At 34.6% G+C, this 12241-nt stretch overlaps 1 protein-coding gene across 2 annotated transcripts in view; it reads right to left on the bottom strand.

The window, feature by feature from the left end:
- Window positions 1–12241, bottom strand: part of agbl1 (AGBL carboxypeptidase 1) — a 222757-nt gene that overhangs the window by 41375 nt on the left and 169141 nt on the right. For both annotated transcript variants that reach the window (XM_089128014.1, XM_089128013.1), the window contains 3 exons: window positions 5947–6076; window positions 2847–2978; window positions 1423–1599 (listed from right to left, as the gene is read on the bottom strand). In XM_089128014.1, coding sequence (XP_088984140.1) covers window positions 1423–1599; window positions 2847–2978; window positions 5947–6076 — 439 coding nt within the window. The remainder of the gene's footprint in view (window positions 1–1422; window positions 1600–2846; window positions 2979–5946; window positions 6077–12241) is intronic.

The following is a 12241-nucleotide window of genomic DNA, read 5'->3' as shown; positions in this document are numbered from 1 at the left end:
AATAGGGCTGTTCTCATCTGTCCACCTGCTAGCTGGCACACATCATGTCTGTTTTATTTGAGCTACAAGTCCTAGTTTGACTGGGAATAAGAGATAAAACTCAATAAAATGTCTCCCTCAAGAGCTGACATTCTCCTATCAGACATTTTTTTCTTAAAAAAAAAAAAACGTCTTCCTTGTAGAACCTTTAGAGGTTAAGAGTAATTCGGTCAAGAGTAATTCGGCACCCTGTCCTTTATTAAAGGGCTGCCAGACCTCCCGGAACGTTCACAAATGTCACCGCGTTAGAATCACTCTACTTTGACTAAATCCCATCTGCCAGCATCGCTAATATTACCAAGTTTGGCCTGTACAACATGTCTGTTTGCTTAGCTAGCTAAGTACCAAACCAAGTCCTTTTAAGGCAAGCCAGTTCACTCAGAGGCCATCTTGTGTAATGTCCCCAGGTATCTATTTTGTATATATTTTCTAGCTACTTACTATACTACCTTGAATACTTACCGGCTCATACCAACCCAGGCAAAAAATCTGCATAAAAGTAAAAAAAAAAAAAAAAAAACCTTCTGGAAGTTAACTCTCAGTGAAGCTAATACGCAGGTATCTAGGCTACGATCTGAAAACCGCATGTGGCTAAATAAGCAGGTTAATGAATGATTATTAAACTTGTAGATGGGGCGAGGATGAGTAGATAATGAATACCTGGGAAAACGAGGGATGGTCCTTCAGACAGCATCATTAGAGAAGAGGATGGCTGTGGGAAAGCCAGATGGAGAATGCCAGGGGATAAAAAGAAGGTCAGATTTAAGCTAGGCGCTTGCAGCTAATCTGATTAAAAATGGAGTGTGGTATGTTTCATCCACATGCAAGGGATAGTTCACCCAAAAATGAAAATTCTGTCACTTACTCACCCTCAAGTTGTTCTAAATCTTGTTTCTTTGTTTTGTTGAACGCAAAAGAAGATATTTTGAAGAATGTGTGTAACCAAACAGTTGCCGTTTCCCATTGACTTCCATACAGTAGTATGAAAAATAAGTACTATGCAAGTCAATAGGGACCAGAAACTATCACTCTTAGAAGAAAAGGTTTTATATATAGGGTTCCATACTTGGCCAATAGAACCTTTTACCAAAAAAAAAAAAAATAAAAAAAATGTTTCTATATAGATTTTGGAGTTCCATATATGAAGCGGTGAATAGAACCATTTCTGGTTCTAAATAGAACCATTTCTTCTAAGAGTGTATTTGTGTTCATCAGAGAACTATTCCTTTAAAAAGTTACATTGTATGAACATGTGGAAGCCTATAATACTCTTCTCATTTATTTGATCGTCATTGCTGAATGAGATGGCGATCTTTGCACTAAAATTCTGCACGCAAAAGTGTCACAACCGCTTCGTGAACTCTGTCATCTAAAATGGCTAACCTTGTAGATGCCCTGATTGCAGCCGTTGTAAGTGCTTTCCATGGTGTAGCTTCGGAGAACACCAATCTCCCTCCAAACGACCACCCGCGCTGTGGACGCCCGAGACTTCTCCACCAGATAGTTGCAGTTGTTGAAGGAGAACGCAGGTGCTATTCTGTCCAGAGTCTTTGCGATGGTCTGTCGATACAAACAGTGCAAACGGTTTGAAAAAGTATGCATTTCATTGTATTTGCAATTTAGTCTTGTGTATATTTAGTTTAAGAGACTATTTTGCATATATGGCAGAAATCAGACAGACAGCAGCCAGTGATGCCATATTTTTCACATTACAGATTCCACATATTTGCATACGCATTCCTTTCACTCAATTCGTCACAGCCTGTATGTTGGGGAGAAACTTTCGTGGGCACTGAACAGTTATTGAGATCTCACTCAGTTCTGTAACACTGACAAATCTACTTTGTTTCAGAACATACAGTACGATGGAGTTGTGAAATTAATGTGGATAACATAAACTTTCGGTCAAAAGTTTAGAGTCAGTAAGACTTTTTTATTTTTACTTTAATATTTGTATTCACCAAAAATGTATTTAATTGATCACAAGTGAAAGTAAAGACATTTATAATTTTACTAATTATTATTAATAATACATTTTTCAAAAAATTAAACAATCTGCATAATAAGATGATTTCTAAAGGATCAAGTGACACTGAAGACTAGAGGTCGACCGATATGTTTATTTTTAGGGTTTTTTCACGCCGATGCCGATACCGATCTTTTGAAATCCGGGCCGGCCGATGGTCGATTAATGCTGCCGATATATTTTGGCCGATATTTGCTTGGTTTTTAACCTCTATTTAAAAAGATAAAATGTAAAAGAAATGATAATTACTTAACATTCTTAATTACTATAATTACGTATAAGTAATTATCGTATAATTACGATAATTACTTGACAAACTTTCTCAACAAAAACATTTTATCCTCTCAAAAAAATGTCCTGAAACACGTATTTTTGGTTTGTTTTGTTTGTTGACGGACAAAGACAAATGGACATAACCTAATTATAACAAACTTTTTACTTTTTAAATGCATTTTTATATAAATATTTCACAATATTATTGGTTTACTGTATACATGATCAAATAAATTCAGGCTTGGTGAACACTAGAAACCGAGCACAGTTTGAGACATTATTTAGACTTACTAGACAGCCAATCAGAACATATTATAAACATTATGTTTAATATCCACTTGGCCAATGAGATTTGGTCAGAACCAAGCACAATGACACGGTAACAAAAACCAAGCATCGTCAAGGGATAAAAACAAAAATTCACAACTTTCTCCCTTTTTATCTCATTACCATCATATTAAAGATGATCTCATGTGTGAATTTCTGTGTTATAGGCAAGTAAGTGTACCCTGTATCCCGGGTCTTCTTTTAGGGAGGCCGTGTTAATGGTAGATCCAGACTGCCACAGGGTTTCCTTCATACTGCAGCCGTACAGAAACACATTCTTCTTCCTGGAGTGACCGTGGTAATCGCAAAACACCTGTGGGATGTGATAACACAGACGTTTTTCGAAAGACATAAAGCAAAAATGGCAAGATTGTGTTGTATTTGTGCGTCTGTGTGCGTGAATAACAGCAAAGGACAAAGGAGGTCAAACAGCAGGTGGAAACAAAACGTCTTTTTTTAGCTTTCCTGACACGACAGCAACACAGCATTAACTTTAGGCCAAGCGAAACATAATCTTGTGACAAGACACATATGCGTATGATGAGGGGAATAAAACGCTAGACAATGCATTGAGTTTAGACTAATTTAAATTTGGTCTCTTGTTACCGCTAATTGGTTGACAGTGCATAGCGATGCATGTCAGCTTTCTGTAAAGGCTCAACAAGAGAACTCCATCCTCATTCATTAACTGCACAAGTCACACTTTTTTTCCATTGTAGGTTTTGGAGAAATGACAATGTTCCTTTGACCAGGTACGCTGCATAATTATTACTGTGATCAATTATGAATTGTGGCATAATTGATATGTAAATCTGGCTAATTGTGTCAAATGTTCTCCCCAACAGGTCAGTACCACTCAATTACAGGCCTGCCAATGGTCTTTTCTGAATAATTTTTATTCACTTAATTGCGTAATTTAATATTTTAAGATTCCATCAGTTCCAGACCATTATTGAATTACATTTTGCATCAGTTTAGGTTGTACTGGAATGTTACTTGACCATCTTTAATAGTGTATTCTCTCAAAAGTGTTGGCGAACCTACTTCTGCTGCTTTGCTTTTCCCCCCTGACTTGCATAGATAGGGCAATGGGTCCATTACTCCATTTCCTGAGAAGCTTCTTTTGAAAAAGGACAGGCGGTGGAAAGGGACAGAGGTAAAGATAGATGCTATTCTACAGTGCTTTAACAGCATTAGAAGAAGCTCAAAGGAACTGGACAAGACTATGAATAGACCGGACTAAAAATAAAAACAAAGCTCATAATTTTGTTAGGAGACATATACTAGAAGTCATCTAAAACTCTGTGACTATTTCTGCAATATAGATAGTTATGGCAGTAGGTGGCAGCTGCGACTGTCTTTATTAGTAAGACATTCAAAAACTTTATAAGTGTATTATTACATAATTTACTCAACTGATTCACTCAAAATTCAGATTCCTTCAGGAGCAAAACAAGAGACTCTTTATTAGTGAATCCTTTAAATGGATTTCAAACATTCATTATGTAAAGAAACAAATGACATTTATAATTTATACAACTGATTTGCTCAGAATGCTGATTACTCTATGTGTTTCATTCTATACACACAAAATAGTAAGCTGGATTGTCTATCTTGAATACTATATAGGGCAGTATACAATTGAGGAAAAACGGACTGTCTTTATGAGCTGTTTAATCACCTACTTAACTGATTCTATCAAAAAGCTGTTTCATCTGGGATTCCTTCAAAACCTTTTTAAGTCGAACACACCAATTGTCTTCATGAGTTTGTGATTGAATCCTTTAATGAAGCGATTAATTCAAAAACATTCATTCATTCATTCATTCATTCATTCATTCATTCATTCATTCATTCGTTCATTCATTTATTCAGGAACAAAACAAGTGACTGTCTGTATGAGTGAGTCGCTGAATCCTTTACTCAACTAATTTAATTCAAAAACACTAAATAATGCAGTTCGAGAATTATAGAAATATAGCCCTGTCCGTCATCTTGTCATTGAATTATTAAATAATTTGACAGCCCTACACTGTAACGGATTTTTGTATTTTGAACAGTATCTCACTGTAATATGTACAGTATAATACTGTTAAATGTGTCAACAGTATAATACTGTAAATAGCCAAGGCTTATGGCAAAATATGTGTTTACTACTATAATTATTTTCTACACGGTAATGGATTTTTGTAATTTGAACAGTATTTTACTGTAATATGTACAGTATAATACTGTTAAATATGCCAACAGTATAATACTGTAAATAACCCAGGATTATGGGAAAATATGTGTTTACTATTGTATTATATATTATATAATAGATAAATATATATATATATATATATATATATATATATTATATTATATTATATATTTATTATATATTATATAATAGAATTATATAATAGATAAATAAAAATACAGTAGTTAAATGAATACAATATACAGTATTATTCCTGTAAATTAAAATATGGTATTTGTAATGTAAAGGAAAAATACAGTACTCTTACTGTAAATATTAATACAGTTTACAATTGCATAACTGTAAATTAAATTACAGTTCTGACACTGTAAACACTTTTACAGTGACGTACTGGCATCCAGCTGCCAGTAAGTTACTGTAAAATTTACAGCAAACTTTTTACAGTGACATTGTAAATCGTAAAAATAAATCAAATTATGTAATAGGAAAGAAATTCTAATACTGTAAATAAAAATACAGTAGTTGTACTCGTGAATACAATATACAGTATTATTCATGTAAATTAAAATATGGTAATTGCACTGTAAATGAAAAATACAATACTCATACTGTAAATACAGTATACAATTGTCTTACACTTTTACAGTAACTTGTAAAATTTACAGCAGCCTTTTTACATTGTAGTTTCAATTTATCAGTTGGCTGAGGCAAATTAATAATTTACTAACTAAATTTAAAACTAAATCTTTGAAAGTGAGGAGTAATATATCTGGTAATATATCTATTCTACTCTTCTTAAAAATATACGATTTGATCACTTGTAATACAGTTCATTTAATTAATTTAATTTCTGATCAACACTGAAGTGCTTAGATCCACAGAGGCCTCATTCTTCAGTCTTTTTGGTCTAATATCCAAATCGGTCGTACCAAACACACATTTGTGGATTTGGTCGCCCCTGACCTGCATTTAGAAGCGGAAAGCTTCAAGATCATGGAGCAATTTCCGGCGGGCCCCTCGTGGAACTTAAGGATTCAATGGGTCAGTTACAGAGCAGTGATATTTAATGGAAACTTACCAGCGGAGTCCTTCCTATGCTGTTGAGGTAATAGAGGAAGCCTTTGGTGTGGTAAATTGTGGGGCTTAAATTAGGGTCCGGCTTCAGCCACTGTCTGTTGAGATCCTCAGCGGTGAGAGAACAGCGATTACTGAAATAAATGAAAAGAAGACAGATTACAAAGAACAAAAAGCCAACTTCAAACTAACTAAAAGTCCCATTTGGATTTCATGAGCACTTTAACACTTTCCCAGGGATCAAAGAAACATCAAAAACCATCTGAATTTGCAATCCAATATCTGATTCAGTGTACCTGTCTGTTTTAAGACAAGATAACCAATCTGACTCTCTCTGTTGTCTATGTACCTGTGTGAATATTAAAACCAGTGCAATTGTGACGTTCCCATATCAGTGTCTTCCTTTACAGGTTACCGAAAGGTCGCCGGTGAACAGAGCTATCTAGCGCACCACACAACCATTCTGTTGATTATAGAGCGAGCAGCAGCTGAGTTTTATCTCCAGACAAAATCCTACTGGCATTTGGAGGCAGCTTGCCAACTATAGACTCCCCCACATTCATTTCCTGAAAGCCAATTATAAGACACAATGTTCAAACATTAACAAATTGATAGGCCGTGTTTGAAATGGCTGAGCGAGACTGTTGCTCTCTGATCACAGGTGCCCCGTGTGACGATTTATCTGCATCGTTCTTGATCTGGAATGAGCTGGAGCCTGTAGTATTTTAGTAAAACACAATCGGCACCTGAAAATAAATATTTTGCATCAAAAAAAAAAAAATCTGGCTTTTCGTCGAATTCTGTGGTTGTTTTCACAGACATTGCTAATGGTTGGCCAAAAACAAAAGATGGAAGCTTCATTTTTTTTTCTTTTGCCTCTGAACAGTTTGTTCAAACAGAATTTTTCTAAAGATATCAGCGATTAAACTAAGATGCTGTTAGATGTATTAGAAATGAAAAGAAAACCCGCATTTGACTATAAATACAACCCTTTTGAAAAGCTTTGGCTCGCTGTTGAATAAGTTTGAGCAAAAATCCAGAATCTCCAGAGACTTTCATGGTAACCAAAAATGCTATATTCGAGGAGAGACGAGGAAATTACTGTATTTTGTAGGCGACAAAACACAGTTGTTCAGGCCAGTTTCCAATGTACCCCAGGGGGCAGCAAAGTGGAAACGGTAAGAAAATTGTTCCTCCCAACAGCTGTCTATAGTTTAAAGTGAACCTACGTAGAAAAAAAAAAAAAAAACACAAAAAAATAGATCAACATTACCTGTCTGTGTGTTCAAGCCACGTATACACTTGGCAATTTCTGACTCGGATTTCCAACTCATCGTGTCATTATGTATGAATTGCCTGATATTTAGATCGTAAATATTTGATTAACCAGACTGAGGGTTTTGCAACGAACAGCATCAAGGACTTCGTGTTTTTCCCTCTCTTTTTTTTTTTTTTTTTTTTTTGGGGGGGGGGCACCATTTTGTTCTTGACAGGAATAATTTATGAACACTTCCCTGCTCTTGCGTCAGATGACAACTGAGAGGTGGAACCGTATTTTGTCCCCTTTTATGGTTCTCCGAAAACTGACAGCTCCTCTAACACATCCTGCTTTTAAAATGTCTACTTCTCAATATTTCACCTAGTACACTGCAGTGCATGACACATTCTGCAGTAGCCCAAAGCAACCCTGTTCTCAAAGGCCAAATTTAATTCAAACACAATAGTTCAAGATTTATTATTTGAAATAAATAAAAAATGACATAATCCAATCCCAATTAAGAAATGAACAGAATGTCTAATGACCATTTAACTCCACCCACCGTAAAAACACAATATCCCAAAATATCCATTTGGACTAAAAAAAATGCATATGTAAAATAACGTGATCCTCAACATTAAACCGCATATAAATCAAACCTGCCAAACGTTACTGAATGAAATGTCGACCCAGACAAGCTATAGGAGTGTGAATCTGTGGGGGTGTTGATGGACAATTTTCTCAGCTTTGCTAAATATTTTTGAAACTTACCCATATTCAAGTGTTGATAAAAATTATGTATGACACAGTTTCTGTGTGTTTAAAAGCAGAGGATCAGTTGATTGCATGTTCAGATATTCATACAACTAAATATTTTGAGGACCATGACATTTTTGGGTAACACTTTACTTGAATACATAATCATGACATGACATGTTATAAATATGAAGTTTTATGAATGTTTGTGATGACTGTCATTAAGTGTCACTCAGTTATGACATTTTTAATGCAAATATGACATTGTTTGAGGCGTCTTTGTGACACCCTGACATAAACCAATACATCATAACCTGTCAATGTCTTTGTCATGACAACTTGACATTACTAAGACAACACAACCTGTCATAAAACATGACATAGCAGATTAATTATCAAACTTAAGAAACCACCTAGCTTTATTGGTTAACATTACATTAAAATGTCAAGTGGTTGGTTTAAACATTGGCTGTCATGAAGCCATTATAACTTTTTTATGACAAATTCAATTACTACCACTGTAGTTGAGGTCACGAAAAATATTCATGACACAGTTATAATGGCCTCATGTCAAAGCCAAATTAACTTAATTTTATGTCAAGTTGTCATGACAAAGACACTGACAGGTTATGATGTTATGGTTTGTCACAACAACAATGTCATATTTGCATTAAAAATGTCATTATTGAGCGAAAGACACTTAATGACAGTTGTCATAAACATGCATAAACCCTACTTCATTTTCAAGACATATGTCTTATGCACAAACCTTCAAGTAAAGTGTTACCCATTTCTGTGAAAATGATCAAAATTTAACTAAGAATGTCGGTGGGGAAAGAGTTAAGTACATTCATTTATAAACAAGTTCATAAATGAACAAGTGCTTCATCAAATACTAATTAACCCATGTAGTATTGGCAGTTGAATATCAAACAATTGCCTAATGATCATTTGACTCCACCCACCTAAACACTTCAGGCAATCTTGGTTCCCAAGGTGCTTATCAAATAGTAACTAACCCATGTATAAGCATTTGACTCCAACTCAAAAACAAAACTTAATAGTGACTCCACCCACATGAAAACAAAACACCCAGTGGACATTTTACCCCGCCCACCTTAAAACACTGAACGGCCAATTATCATTTGGTCTTCGCCCACCACAAAAACTCTCGACCTCACAAACTAAATACCCGCGGGCCATTTGTTTCCGTCAACGTCGAAAACATCCAATCAAATGCCTCCTGACTCATTGACAGAATCAAACACATTACGCTTCAGCATGCAAATGCTAACTGCCCCAGAAACATTTATTTCACAGCGGGCAAGAGCTAGTTAAGACTTTAATTAAGAATACTGTTGTTCAAGTGTATACGGATTATAATACAATCATCGTTTATACGGTTTATGATCCAAAAAGTTATAATGAAGCCATTAACTCAAGTCACTCCCCCTTTGTAATCACCCGCTGAAAAATAGAAAAGCATTTGATGCTCACTGAGATAAGAAATGACAGAACAGTGGGAGTTTTTGGAGAGAAAACGGCATCTCATGCATTTGTTCACATTAACTATTTATGAGGATATGAAGTGGCTGACAATGAGAGGAATCAACGCAAGTATCCCCTCACAGAGGAAGTGCTATAGCTGTAGGGATCTGTTGACCAGACACATCACTTCATGCAGAGATGAGTTACAGTTCACGCTCAGTTTAGCTACAACACAGATAAATAATAGAAGGGAGGGAATTATCAAAGCCTCATCTCGCTCTTCCAGTCACGTCCGTCCAATACTGATCTATTTTATGGGTCTAACTGCTAAGCATTATGCAGTGTGATATAGATCTTGTATAATTTGCTTATGATTGATTTGGTAACCATTAGGAAAGGACACAAAAACGATTCCTTGTGCCACCTGATGCAACAATAATCTCAGAAATCAATAAGCAATCCTGCAGTTCCTTAAATTGTATGATTGTTGTTGTGCAGCACTTCCCACCCAGAGTGCTGTTTTTAAATATAATATACGTTAACGTGTCTTCTATATATCTATATGTGTGTGTGTGTGTTTCAGTTAATAAATAAGTAAACACACACACACACTCACTACTCCATTATCAGTTATAATACTGACATCGTCTTTGGGTGACCGTAACGTGAAAGACGCATCCTCTCAGCCGACACTAACCCTTTGAACTCACACACACAGACACTTCCTGATCAACTTACTGAAGCAGGACAGTTCAATTTACTCTCATGGTTCCAGATAGATCAGTTGGATCAGTCTCAATAGCTTTTCGTCGCCTCGGCTAATGAGGTTATATCCTCGTTTTCTACTCAAATCTCCATCAGCTGGAGATGGGCACAATCAGTGACGTTTAGTCGAGCGAGAAGTAAAAGGAAAATATGTCAAAGATGGCAGTGTTGTGAACTGACTGTTTCCAGAAAAAAAACTAGCTAATATAGCTAATACAGTATTTGTCAGAATTAACTATCTAGATAATATATATATATATATATATATATATATATACACATACATACATACATACATAATATACATACAGTATATATATATATATATATATATATATATATATATATATATATACACAGTATACATATATAGAGTATATATACACCACTACCAGTCAAAAGTTTTAGATCAGTAAGATTTTTTTATGTTTTTAAATTAAGTCTCTTCTGCTCACCAATTTTTTTATTTGATGAAAAAAAAGACAAACAGTAATATTGTGAAATATTATGACAATTTAAAATGACTGTTTTCTATTTTAATATATTTTAAAATTATATAAATATATTTTATAATTCAGAAATCATTCTAATATGCTGATTTTATGCTCAAAAAACATAAATTATTATTTTCAATGTTGAAAACAGTCGTGCACCATTCCCCCCCCCCCCAAAATTCTACGATGAATAGAAAGTTCAAAAGAATCGCATTTATTTAAAATATAATCTTTTCTAACATTATAAATGTCTTTACTGTAACTTTTGATCAATTTAACTCATCCGTGATGGATAAAAGTATTTTCTAATTTCTTTCCCCCCAAAATAAAAAATCAATTCTTACTGACCCCAAACTTTTGAATGATAGCGATTAATGTTACAAAAGCTTTCCATTTCAGATCAATTCTGTTCTTTTGAACTTTCTATTTATCAAAGAATCCTGAAATAAAAATGTAAAAAACTGTTTTCAACATGGATAATAATCATAAATGTTTCTTGAGCATCATATTATAATAATTTCTGTAGGATCATGTGACACTGAAGACTGGAGTAATGATGCTGTAAATTCAGCTTTGATCACAGGAATAAATTACACTTCACTATATATTCACACAGAAAACTGCTGTTTTAAATTGTAATAATATTTCACAATATTACTTTTTTTTTTGTTTTAATAATTGTAGCCTTGGTAAGCAGAAGAGACTTCTTTTAAAAACATAAAAAAAAATCTTACCAACAGAAGCGAGGAGGACAAATCAGCATTTAGAGTGTGCACTGTGGTGAGACACGAAGAGCTGCCATTAACGGAAATTGGAAAGTGAAAATTCATTTTCACTTTTGTATGTACTGTGCTGATGGCATGATGATAGAGGTTGAGGTCAGGAGAAAAAAAAAAAACAAACTATCCGACTCTTTGAGCCCAGATCTTATGATATAAAGTCTTTCTCCCACACGTCTCTGACTCACCAGAACTTAAGGGAACGGGTATTTCGTTGGTTCACCTTCAAGCTGAAAGTGAAGTGTTATTTGTATTTCAGCCATCAATAATTGATAGTGCTGTTGGCTATCGTTTGATTCAAGAAGAGAAACCTGCAGGCCAGTTTTGACAAGTTTCCACTTCAGTCAGGCCTGTTTCACATCAAGACCAATGATTCTCAACAATAGTGGAGCTTTATTGTTTTTAAACAAATCCATGGTTTTGGATCTTTTCAGAGAACTGACTTGTTTACGGAAGTCATTACGGGAGTAATTTTTCTTTCTTATCAGGCTGAAAGAAAGATTCACAGAATTAATCAGTAAACATAGAAATTACAAACAAATCCTTAGTGAATACTGTAATTAAACAAATCTGAATGAGTCTTAGGTGAATGGAATCAAAAGAGTCATTATAAAATGAATCAGTGAGCAAATCTGAATGAATTTTTGGTGAAAATAATCAAAGGAGTCAATTTGCAAAAGGAATCAATGAATAAATCTGGAGATTATAATAAAAAGAGTCAAATTAAAAAATTAATCAGTGAACAAATTTGAACAAAAT

This window comes from Pimephales promelas, chromosome 25 (genome assembly GCF_988280905.1).
Source record: "Pimephales promelas chromosome 25, fPimPro1.hap1.1, whole genome shotgun sequence".
Lineage (NCBI taxonomy): Eukaryota > Metazoa > Chordata > Actinopteri > Cypriniformes > Leuciscidae > Pimephales > Pimephales promelas.
This window is presented reverse-complemented; position numbering and strand designations above follow the sequence as displayed.